This window comes from Gopherus flavomarginatus, chromosome 4 (genome assembly GCF_025201925.1).
Source record: "Gopherus flavomarginatus isolate rGopFla2 chromosome 4, rGopFla2.mat.asm, whole genome shotgun sequence".
NCBI lineage: Eukaryota > Metazoa > Chordata > Testudines > Testudinidae > Gopherus > Gopherus flavomarginatus.
This window is the reverse complement of record NC_066620.1, coordinates 86,286,464-86,299,462: the sequence shown is the minus strand read 5'-3', so window position 1 is coordinate 86,299,462 and position 12,999 is coordinate 86,286,464. Positions and strand designations below refer to the sequence as shown.

At 40.7% G+C, this 12,999-nt stretch overlaps 1 protein-coding gene across 5 annotated transcripts in view; it reads right to left on the bottom strand.

Annotated features, from left to right (window-relative positions):
- The window catches only part of GNPAT (glyceronephosphate O-acyltransferase), a 41,463-nt gene that overhangs the window by 28,079 nt on the left and 385 nt on the right, over positions 1–12,999 (bottom strand). For 2 of the 5 annotated variants that reach the window (XM_050949067.1, XM_050949069.1), the window contains exons 2-4: positions 7,414–7,605; positions 3,177–3,353; positions 1,512–1,641 (exon numbers count right to left, since the gene is read on the bottom strand). In XM_050949067.1, coding sequence (XP_050805024.1) covers positions 1,512–1,641; positions 3,177–3,353; positions 7,414–7,605 — 499 coding nt within the window. Of the gene's footprint in view, positions 1–1,511; positions 1,642–3,176; positions 3,354–4,227; positions 4,306–4,813; positions 4,871–7,413; positions 7,606–12,999 lie in introns of those variants that run through there. The other 3 variants (XM_050949071.1, XM_050949068.1, XM_050949070.1) reach the window with 3 other exon arrangements.

Sequence of the window (12,999 nt, the reverse complement as noted above, 5' to 3'; positions counted from 1 at the left end):
CAGTCAGCTCAAAGTTTCAACCTTAATATCTGGTGATTAATCGTAACATTAAAAATACATTTGGGATTTAATGTCTTATGTTTAATAAAGAACAAAATCTGTAATCACTACTAGTGCTTACCACACCTTAAAACTTTAGAGTGTTGTAAGGCACAGTAAGTTCTTAAAACAGCTGAGGATCTAGTGTATATTGCGGTGCCATAAGTGATTTAGGGTGCATTCATGTTGGTCTAACTCTGCTTCCATTAACTTCAATAGGAGGAAGGTTAAGCTAATACAGAGTACTTTTGATAACTTTAAGACAGTACCACTACTATCATACAATGATAGATGTATACCTAATATATAAAGTAATTGCCACATCTACAGCACCTTGCATGTGAAGAGCACAAAGTTAAGTCCCTAAAGACTGACTGGTACCTACTGACATACTGAAAAGTGCATAATAAGGTCTCAGCTAAAGCTTGTTGAAAGTTCTCTCATGGAATATTTTTTTCTGCTCGAAAATGCTAATTTGTCAAAAGCAAAAATGTTCTGTGAGAATGTGCTGATTTTGACAAGTCTTAACAGAAATCAGAACAGGTTTCCAATTAAATCTTACGTGGTTCCCTGCCAGCTTACCTGTCCGTCCCCCACCGCCCCCTCAACTCCTAAGCAGCCTGCCTGGTGGGCTACCAGGGAGCCCAAGCTCCCAGTTCTCCACAATTTGCTTGTTGCAGAGCCATGGCTTCCACGCTCCTGCCTCCTCCTCCCCAGCTTGCCTGCTTCTCAGGGCTTTCCAGACTCCCAGCAACTACTTGGGCGTCTCATGGCCTAAGCTCCCTGGCTCCTCTGCAGTTTGCATGGCGGGCTGCTGTGGAGCCAGGGCTCCCAGGCAGCTTGGCATTTCATTTGTACAAAAATTGTTAAGATTTTGGATTTTCATCACAATTAGAGATTAATTTTTTTTCTAAAACCTAATTTTTCTCAGGAGCAGTCTGCACCTTGCACAAGGTACAAGGTACTTCACAAGATCAGATGCTTACAGGAGCACTTTAAAAAAGCCACACACAGCAAATCGATATATGAAAATGTTCTACTGCACATATGCAGCTGCCAGTATTCAATCATATCTAATCCTCCTCCTCCAAACCAATTTTCCCCTCAACTTGGTCAAGTAGGTACTCTTCAGTAAGTAATATTCACATACCAAGTTTCAAAATCCAGCCATTTCAATTATCTGCATTTATAGGAAAAAACATGGCAACTTTTTAAAGTGACAAATATTTTCCCCCACCATTACAGAGAAGCACAGTTAGTGGGGTTTTGCTCAAACGTGCTATAAAAAAATAAAAGTCACCATTTGGGCAGATATGTCTGCCCAAATTATGCTTTTCAGAATGTTTTAACCATATGAAAATGGGGCATTATTACAGAAACTATTTCAGCTTTAATGGTGGCAGCTAGTACCAGGTACCTGCTATAATAATATCTCCGCATCTTGAAAATGGATTGTTAAAAGAAATACTTGCCAATTCCTGCAGCAATGACAGGCAGAGCCAAGTCATATGTGTATAACAAATAAGATAGCATCAGAAAATCTATATAGCTTCGGTGACTGGGCAGCAGGACAACTGGATGCTCCTGAATGGCCTGTTGTAACTAAGAACAAACACAAACAATATTTATGGAAATCTCTTTCATGGAAGCCATCACGGCAAATTCCAACAAGATCTCAGACTAGAATGGCTTTTGTTTTTAAATTTACATTATAGTGAATTTCACTGAGGGTGACCCTGGTGTTTATCAGTAGTCTGTAATTCTTTCAGTTTTTGCTGACAGACAACTTGGAGCTACAGTAACACTAGCACTGGACCCCATATCAATGTAGAGTTTCTCAAAGGAGAACTCCCCTTTAATCATAAATCTAGCAGGACCCTTGGACAGTGGGAGATGAGTCATGGAGGACTGCTGACAGTTCACATGCATTCTGATTGCCTTAATGAGTCACTACATTTCAGTATTTTATTTTTGGGGCATTCTTATAACATATGGAGAAACATGACCTTTACTTTCTATTCCTTCCAACACCTCTCTGAAGTGCTTTAATATATTTTAGATATTTACTCAGTTAGATACAATTGATATAGATTATAGTGAAATTCTTTGAAACATATACTGATGAGCTAGCTTCTTATTCTCTCAGGCATACCATATACCTATTACCATGGTGTAACTCCAACCAGGTTCCCATGTTTCTATTATTCACAAATCCCATTCTTCGTGCTTATGACCATATCCCATTTCATCATGGGTCCAAACTTTACTTCCAGAACCTTTCTTTATTAGTGCCTACTACTAAAAGTAAATTAAACAAAAAATGGGCGTATGCCTTTTAGAAACAAAACTTCTTTCATAAAGTTTCCCCATCCCCCAAACACCCTAGAGAAGTTACTCTTATGCTATTTTATTTTAATTTAAATAGGAATTCAGGCCCTGTTCAGTAAGACTCTATACTGACCAGAGAACTAATAAAATGGTATCATCACAAGAGAGTGAAAACTGAACAACTGAGAGGAGGAAAATATTTAGATAGACGGTGTCTTTGTTTTGTTAACTATTTAACCTCAAAGACTAATTAATATTCTGGAGAAAGAAAATCTTCAATAAAGATTCCTCCTACCATTTCAATAAATGCATGCAAAAGCTCGCACACAGCTTCTGAGCCTGCCAACAAGTCCTTGGTGGGGGGCATGAGAGAAGGTAAAGAAAAATCAGACTTAACATTCTTGATATTTCCCAGGGAAACAACAAGAAAAAACCCAGTTAGGCCACAATCAAGGGTAAAGCACAATTAAAAAAAATTCTTTGTAGGCCATCTTTAGGAGTTATTGTTTTCTCTGTTTCAAAATTTATCCGAGTCACAAGCCTATCTAACAGCTCGCACAATGGGATAAAATGCATTATTTAAATCTGTGATACTTGTGTACTGAAATTACTAGTTTAGAGAGTCTCCTTCGAATTCTTTATTCAGATCTAGGTTTCTCCCTTTTTAACTGTTGAAAAGGATAATCCTAGGCCTTGCTACTTTTATGTTTTACGTCTTTTGGAACCTTAAATTTGGGTGCAGATTGAGAGTCTATGCCTGAGCGAGTAGTATAACCACCAGTTATGTCAACCTTTATACCAATACTTACTTTCTGAATTCCTTCTTCATTCACACAAACCCTCTGGAAAAGGCGTTTAAATATTTTGCTCAAACTAAAAGCAAAAAATCGAATAGCTCCTATGTGTAAATTGTGACCCATCTCATCCAGGATTTCAACGGCTTCTTCTTGTATAATATCAGTGGACTCACCCATCTCTTTTGATAGCTAAATAAAAAGCAACAATAAGATCAAAAGTCATTTCCCATAAATTAAAAAAAAAAATTGTTCCACAAACTATAACTAAGAGGAAGGTATTAAAGTCAATGCAATGCAATACATTCTAAAATGTTTCAAACATTATTTTAGGGAAATGTGGGGTCTGCTTTATTAGACAGACATAAACCTAATGTTACTGGTTCTGTTTTATTTCAAAAACAAAAAAAAGTAAAGCATTAACTTCTCTGAAACACAATAATTTAAGTGAGCATCTTCTGAAACATAACTTTCATACAAAGGCTGTATTTATATTTATAATAAGCCATTAAGATCCACTGGCATATATATGTTGTATTAGATTTGTATCTTTTTTAGGAAGCTTACATTTTAGAAGAGGATTTATTAAATTGCCTTTCTGACAAATGCATGCTTTGGGCTTCTTTCACTGATTAATAAAGTTAATTTTAAAAAGCCAGTATTCTTATTAGACACATTCGTAGAAAAATTTTAAAATGCTTTTGGAGTAAGTTTTTAGAGTTACCCGAGGTATATCAACTCCCTTACTCATAGACCTCTTTGTAATGTATCCTTTTGGCAATGGGTGGCTGAAATGCATACAAAGTACTATCACTACAAACGTTGCATATTGATGTTCAGTTTTAATTGATGCAAATCTTTCATTTGAGAGATTGTTACTAAGGAATTAGAGAGTGGGAATCTCCTTATTCAATATATTAACTCAAAAAACAATTTAATCTAAAAGATACTCTTTATGATTAAACAACAACTAAATAAGGAACATGCATGTTGTAAAAGCATGGAGGATGTAGTGATCATCAGTGAATAAACCATGTCTCAGCTTACAGAGATGTACACTATTTACCTTATTAGTTATGTTTTCACTTCTATAACAGTCAAGAAATTTCTCTTCTCCCACCCTCCTCCATCCCAATCAAGTGGCCAGTTCACTGTCAAATTGATGCATTCAAACTTCCTTCTCTACATGATTTACTTCATCCTGAATAGTTTCAAGTCTAGCAAAGCCTATTTTAGCAACACAGAAGAAACCAGTGACTGCCCTCTCTAACCCTACCAAACAAAAATCAATATTTAACAGGAAGTATATTTTTATTATTTATTCAGGGCAGGCGCTTTCCTCTCATTCATTCGTAAAATGCTTACCAGCACACTTCTTATCCTTCATGAATAAATAATTATTAATGTATAGAGTGCATATCTCCTACAGCAGCTAGTTACTTATTCCATAAAATTAGGAAACAAGAAACCCATATAAACCACAAAAATCATACAAAAACTAAATCAAACAAATGCAACTCAGCTCATACCCTGAAACTTGCTAGACTAGCTCCAGCAACTTGCCAGGTGAGAAAATTCCAAAGATGTGGGACGGTTAATTCAAGTGAGTACATTTTCCCCACTCAAACAGGAGGCTGTTGGGTTATACCTACCAGCTGCAGCTGGTGTAGATTTCCAAGACAGCCCCAAGTAGAGCATCTTGCAATAGTCTGAAGAAGAAATGTTTGAGACTGGACTGTAACTGGCAAGATCATTAAGTCTTAGCAAGGATTAAGTCTTATCAAGGATAAGTCTACATTGCAGCTGGGAGTATGCCTCCTAGACCAGGCAGACAGACTCATGCTAGCTCTGCTCAAGCTAGCATGCTAAAGTAGCAACCTGGACGTTGCAGCAGGGGTAGCAGCTTGGGGTAGCTGCCCAAGTCCAAGCCCACCGATCCCTGGGTCTGAGGTTGAGTGGCTAGCCCAGGCCACCACATCCATATTGCCATTTTTCGTTCACTAATTCAAGCAGAACTAATGAGAGTCTGTCTCCCTGGGCTAGGAGGATTGCTCTCAGTTGCAGTGGAGACATACCAACTGCTTGGGGAGGGTGGCGGCAGAGGGTGTGTGGGGGGGTGTTTCTGAGCAAGGACTTCACCACCACTTGTTTCAGCATTGCTGGCCGCTTGCCCTCCTGAAGGGATGGTATTGAAATTAGAGGAGGAGCTGGTAAGTAACTCTTATGTTTCAGCTGCTAAACACTTTCCACTATAAAAATATAGTCACAAGAATCTTTTAAAAAGAAACTAACAGCTCCATGGCTTGCAGCAGGCCTTTAAAATGCAGCTAGAGAAGGTTATTTTCTTTGTCTCATGAAATTCCATTCAGGGTTAATATAAGAATGGCCATATTGGGGCCAGATCAATGGTTCAGCTAACTCAGTATTCTGTCTCTAAGAGTAGTCAGTGCCAGATGCTTCAAAGTGAATGAACCAAATAGGGCAATTTTGAGTGATCCCTCCCGTCATCCAATCCCAGCTTCTGGCAGTTGGAGGTTTACGGACACGTGGAGCATGAGATGGTGTCACTGACCGTCTTGGCTAACAGCCATTGATGAACCTATCCTTCATGAATTTATCTAATTCTCTTTTGAACCCAGTTATACTTGTGCCAGGAGATGTTGTGAAGGCCAAAAGTTCCACAAGTTGTGTGAAGTAGTACTTTTTTGTTTTAAATCTGCTGCCTATTAATTTCATCAGGTGACCACTAGTTCTTGTGTTACATTAAAGGGTAAACACTACCCTATTAACTTTCTTCATGTCATTCATGATTTTATAGACCTGTTTCATAACCTACTTTAATCATCTCTTCTCTAAGCTGATCAATCCCAGTCTTTTAAACCTTTCTTCATATGGAAGCTATTCCATATAGCTCTAACCATTTTTGTTCCCCTCTCAGAAAATAATACATTAGACATGGAAAAAGTAGAGAGATGAGGTAACCAGAACTGCATGCAGTATTCAAGGTGTGGGCATATCATGTATTTACAGAGTGGCACTAGATAATTTCCCGTTTTATTACCTATCCCTTTACTAATGGTTCCTAACATTCCATTAGCTTTTTTGACTGCTGCTGCTCATTGAGCAGATGTTTTCAGGGAACTAGCCGAGATGACTCCAAGAATCTCTTTCTTGCATGATAACAGCTAACTTAGACTCCATCATTTTGTATGTATAGTTGGGATTATTTTTCCAATGTATACTACTTTGCACACTTATCAGCATTGAATTTCATCAGACATTTTTTTTGCCCAGTTTAGTGAGATCTCTTTATGACTCTTCACAATCAACTTTGAACTTATCTACCTGGTGTAATTTTGTATCATCTACAAATTTTGCTATCTCACTGTTCACTCCCTTTTACGTATTATTTTAGGAAGATTTTAAACAGCATAGATCCCAATACAGATCTCTCCATTGTGAAAAGTGACCATTTATTCCTACCCTTTGTTTGGTTAGCAGTTATAAAGTGTTAAAAACTGCCATTTCCCCTATGTTACCATTTGTCCCTATCACCATCCCCTCCATGGACCTAATACATGACCCAAGTGTTCTACCCCACCCAGGAGCACCAGACAGGGCAGGAATTCGTTTAACTTCTCAAGAGAGGTGGGAGGGAGGCAGCCAAGCCAGGTTTCCACTGACAGCCTCCTAGATCCAGCAGCCCACCTCAGTCTAGGATAACTGCCTTCTCTTGCTGCCAGCTAATGCAGTGAGTCCTGTAGCTCAAGCAGTAGCAGGCTGTGCTGAAATGCTGAAAGTTCAGGCTTCAAAGCCTGATGATGATGATGCATAATGGGAAGGAGTTGTTACAGTTGTTTTTACAAATTTTTTCCAATTTGTTTTTACCATTCTCCTTTAAAGCAAGCTAGGAAATTACATAAAATGTATGCTTATGCATTTCATAATGTTGTTTCCCCCCTACCCAGACGCATAAAAAAGGTTAAGCAGAGTGGATAAACAGTGCAACATACTGGCATGCCCGCAAAATCAAAACTCAGCTTGGAGATCATCTACCATACCCCTGTGGGTAAATCAGTGTATTTAGTTTGCCTGCTAGCAAAGTGTAGTGTTCAGTAAATCAAGAACTTGATCTTTCCAACAACAAATAACCTGTCTGACAGAGATTAGAAAAAGGATTCTCCAATCCTCCCACACAATGTCTATCTGGATTTCACCTACTACGAATTAGAGACTCCGTGTGTGGTCTCACCTGTTTGATAACATACTGAACTTGCTCAGACTGCAGAACACTATATTTAATGGCACTTGGCTTGCAAGCTGAAAGTCCTTTGTAAATGACAGGACTGTAACATTTCATTGCATATCGCAGGTCACTAGACTGCCGTCTCTCCTCCAGGATATCTTCAAACTCATCCCTTTTCTTTGATGTGAGTTCTTTCTGCTAGGAATATGCAAACACAGAATGAGACCATATCTTAAACCAGCCAACGGTATTCTTAGATGTATCAGTTAAGCTTTATTCAGCTGTCATATAATACTTCTGCAATGTTTATTTGAATTCTTTAACAAATTCCCATGCTTTGAGTGCACATACAAATATTACATAGATTTAACTTTCCACACCAAAAACAGCTTGGCAGAACAAATGGGCTTTGAAAGTTAACAGGGACCACAGCAAAAGTGCCTTGCCTCCAGCATCTTCTTAATTAAACTAACAGGTTGTGACTTAAGCACTTCTGATTTCAACTGTTGCAATTACATGCAAGGAATGAGGTGATCTCTGGGATATCCAAGATACAACCCATCTAAGGCTAAGGATAAAAATTAACATCTGAAATTATATCCCAAATCCAACTGGAATACAATGCAAATCAGGAAACATAGGTGTAAAAGGAGTCCTTGAAGGAAACACCCTATACCTGGTGAAAAATGCGATGGCCAGTTTGTTAAAGTTTCTGGGTTGCTTAAAGCATAGACTCATGCAGTATATAGTACATTTATCCATCTGGCGGTGAGAAAGGCATGGATCACCTTGGTAAGCTCCACACATAAAAGAAAAGGACCTGACCTCCCTCTGGCCAAACACAAATAATAGATAGGTTTTTCAGCTGTTGATATTAACTCAGTATCCTGAAGCAGCGATGGATCCAACAAGACCTCAGGGAGAAAACCTGAATGACAAAAGGCGTTCCATTTGAGAGGGCTATTTTCTATGCCAATCGCTCTGGCTAGTCCCCTTCGTCTTGCCGGGGCTGTGTTTCAGCCATCTTGCACTCATCCAAACTCAAGCAGCAGCAGCAAAACACTAAGAAAATCAATTAACTGCATCCGCTGGACTCATATGAAATGGAAACATAAAACTGACAGTCATCCGCACATTGGAGATATAAGACTTCGTGTTGCTTCAGCATATCCCACAGAGGCCTCACAAATATGCTGAGCAAGATGCTTCATGAGATAGAAGTCTGCAGCAGCCAACACAAGAGGACCCTTGAGACAGGCGCCACCTTCTGTGCTTTCTTGGCAGAAAAGAAGTCACTCATCCCTGCCAGTGACCACAGCAACACCTTGTGGTCAACACAATCAAAGGTAGCTCACAGACTTAGAAAGGCATGGGTCCAACTCACAGTGGTGGTCTGAAGAAGAGAGATATAAATGTTCCTGTGTTGCATTTAGGAACTAAAATAGTGTATCATATAGCCTGCATCCAATTTTTCTGCCTGTATCAGGTATATGGGAACTTCAAACTCACCTGACAGGTGTGTGTATACTGTCAACTCTTTGTTCAAGGGGGGGGAAAAAAGCAATATTTTCTACCAACACCACTGGGCATATGTGATAGCAAAGGGCACAGTAGTCTCCTGCATGCATCACAAACTCACAGCTATGTCAGTAGGGCAGTAAAACCCCCAGCTGCTACTGAAATAGGACTTGATTCAAGTCCACTGAAATCAATGAGAAACTTTCCAAGACTTCAGTGATCATGGACGTGGCATAGTCCCCAGGACTTTATTCAAATTGAAACCATGTGTCAGGAGTGTGCAAATCGTAGAGAAGTCCCAACTATATTGAGATTGCTGGCAGCTACTATCTAAAAAGTAATAAAAAAATACTGTGTGAGATGTGGCAAAGTTAACCTTGCTATTAGAACCTTTACTCTTGCAACTTTAAATGCAAATAAGGAAAATGTAACTAATTTAGCACTACTGTAGTTTTTTGCATTTTCTCTTTATCATAAACGAGAAATAAAGCAAAGTTCCTTAGGCCATGGCACTACAGAGATGCACAACTGTGTTGGCACAACTCCACAAGTCTTAAACTGCACCAAATGATAGTTACACAAAAATCTGCAGCATTATACAGCTATTGCATAACTCAGATCTGTGCAACATTAGAGTGTTGCAGATAATTATTAAACTAAAGCCTAATAAAATTGTTTTACTGTGCTTACAATAAAAGCAAATTTACAGTTGTTTACTACTATGTTATTTTGAAATCCATTTGATCATGCTTACCAAACAACTCTTGCACATAAAGGTAAAGTTCTGGGAGATTTTAAAGTTCAGGTATTCAGGTTACTTGTACACAAAAACAAGAGCTTGATTTTTTTTACTGAAATGAAACAAATAATTTTTTTCACCTGCTTATCTAATTTTTTTTAAAAGCAACAGATTTTATGCAATCTATCCAAAACAACTTGTATTTGTGTAAAGACCAAACACGAAAAGAAGAAATTGAGAAGTGAGAATTTACAAGAAAGGGTAAACAATAGATTAAGGCTATGTCTATACTGCGCACCTCACAATGGAACAGCTGTGCCGTTGCAGCTGCACCACTGTAAGGTGCACTGTGTAGCTGCTCTTTACCACTGGGAGAGAGCTCTCCCAGCGACAAAGGAAAACCATCTCAAATGAGGGGCTGTAGCTTCGTTACCAGGAGCACAGGTCCTGCTGACGAATTTCTGTCCACACCAGTGCTTTTCGTCGTTAAAACTTTTGCCAGTCAGGGGGTATTTTTTTATACCCCTGAGTGAAAACAGTTTTAACAACAAGAGTGCCAGTGTAGACATAGCCTGAATCTCCTCCAGTTGTTAAATACAGATGTGGCCATTTAAAGTTCCTTACACTTGATTTTTTTCAGTGACATTTAAAAGGATTATAAAACTTTCAATCTTTGCTTCTCCTTCCAGTTTCCAATTGATCAGTGTGCTACAAAACCTAAGTAATCTAAGAACATATGTGCTATGACTGGTATTAGTGTGTGTAGTGTGTCAGCTGCTGCCGTTGATCTCTCTGCATCAATCATCCTGGTCAAAAATAAAGTAGGAAAGAAGAATCTATAAAAGGGGCTCCAAGACCTAAAATATAAGCAGCAGGAGGGTGAGCGGGTGAGAGGATAGGGCACAGAATAGTGCTAGTTCATATATTAAATATATGTAAAATAACAAAATATATTGGTACATAAATATAAGTTAAAGTGAAGTGTGGCAGCAACCCCCAGGAACTCTCCACAGTGCAGTGGAGTGGCCCTGGCCAAGAGGGGAAGTACAGGGATGAGACAATCTTCACTTGTTCTTGAACTCAGAGCCAGGAAGCAACAGCAGGTGCCTGGGCATATCAGAAGAGGGAGTCTCCATGAGCACAAAGAGCAGTCAAAGGGCTTTTGTTGCTGTTATAGAAGGGCAGGAGATGGGAAAGAAGGGGCCGATCTTCAATTCCCAGGACGCTTGCATGGGAACTTTTGTGGTAGGAGTGGGGAAGGGCAGTCTTTGCTTCACACGCCAAACTCTGATAGTACCAGGGAGTCCTAGGCACAGATGATACAGAGAAATCTGCACTCGCAGCAATCATCCTTGGGGCCAGGAGAAAACTCCCATCTCTTCCATAAAGCCAGAGAGCAGCTGCCGAGTGCCTGTGAGGGTCTCCTTCCAATAGCCTGTGAGGTGAGAAGCAGCTGCAGGAGCCAAGCAGGTGCAGAGGATCAGCAGGAGGTTCTTCTCTGAATCCTGCCACAGGCCTAGATGGCAGAGGACTGATTACAGTAGGAGTCAAGGAGAAGCAATGGAGGGCTGGGGAGCTTCCCCTTTACTCTTCTTCAAGACTAGGAGAGGTGAGGAGCTCACTTTCTCTCCTTTCCCTCCTTCCCCCCCCCTCCCCAACAGCATTTGTTTTAGTCCAGATAGTGCTCCATGCTCATTCACAGCACTACAATATAGTCCTCACCAGCTGTGAGCTTCAGGGCCACACACACTTCTGTAATTCACACACAAAAAAACTTAACTAACAGGGATTTAATGTCTTAGGCCTTTAGTACTGCCCTGTGCTCCTCCTATACACAGCCACCCAGTCTTGGCTCTAACTTCTTTGATCCCCTCCTTAAGGAGCTCATCAGGGCAAACTCAGTACCTTATCTCCCTCAGCATCTGCCAACCAGCTGCAATACATCCCTGACCAATAGTCTGCACACAGCAGGGTGATAGTCCATGGAAGTGTATGACTAAGATTGCTGATTTGGAGTTGTGGTGGGCACAGTGTAAATGGCAGGTTTGTTTATGGAGGGCTATGGTACTGTTATATTCCTAGTTCCCACTGCTGTTCCCATAAGGACCAAGTTAGGGTTGTGCTGTTGGGGTGTGTAGGAAGTGCCACATTAATGCTGCACTTCCTGGTTTTCTTATGTCTGAGTTTGAGGAACTCTTGTGCTCTGTCAGGGCACGAGGAACAAAAGGCAAGTGCTGAGCGCCTACAAGCTCAACTTCATGTTAAGCATGATATGTGTGTGTACATTCCTTGTTTTTCTGGGAAATTAGGAGCAGTGAGGAGGCCACAATTAAGTAGGGGAAACTGCAGTATTAGTAACTCTTCTGAGTTCATCACAAGTCACAGTATTCGGTGTCTCTCAAGGCCACAGCTTCTGGATTCATGTGATTATCAGAAGCTCAGCTATCATTTTTTAAAACATTAGTTTCTAGCTCTAATGTTGGCAGAGAAAGACCTTGAAAATGTCAATGCTAAAGGCTCCAACACCAGAAGATAAATGAAAAGAATCCAATTTTGATGGACAATAAGTCTCTTGTAAAGGATAAGGAACTGAAATAAGTAACCACCTTCAGATTTAGGAGCCTATAGAGATGTAGTTGATGGCTTCTGGACAGAATCCATACAGCAGAGCCACAAATTTAGTGAATGTTAATTAACATTTAGATGATGGTAAATTAGTGCTATTTATTGTCAATTTAAACAGCAATCATACTTGCAAACCTCTTTCTTGTTTGGACCTATTTTCTTCCATTACTAAGTAATTCCCACTAGTGTGTGGGGGGTCAGATTAGCCCAGTGGTCCCCACTGAGGTGTCTGTGGGTGCCATACCATGGAGAGGTAGGAAGAGGAGGACTAATTTCCTGCCTCAAAAAAAACCCTCTCCATCTTTCCTACTGGGAAGACCAGATGAAGAGTTTATAATACACAGCAAAAACCTGCCTGCTCCAGGACAGAGAGCGGCCCCACCTCGCCACTCCCCTGCACCTGAGGGCTGGCAAACATGATCACAGTGGGTGGCCCACCCTGTGCCTAAGGGGAACTGGCCGCGCCCTGCGGGCTGGTAGCGGGCACAGCACCGCGGCTGTAGGTGGCAACGCCTGCGGCTGAGCAGCCAAACGGCAGCGCAGCCATTTGGCTCGGAATCGTTAGGGTTCAGAGTGAACGGCGGCGAAAGAGCCCCCTCGCGTGCGCTCCGCGCGGCGTCTCCGGAGCAGTTCAACTCGCCCCGGGGTCAGCAGACCGGACCAGGCTGGCACAGTCCCGCCCCGCCAGGCGGCGCTGCAGCGCCTCCTTC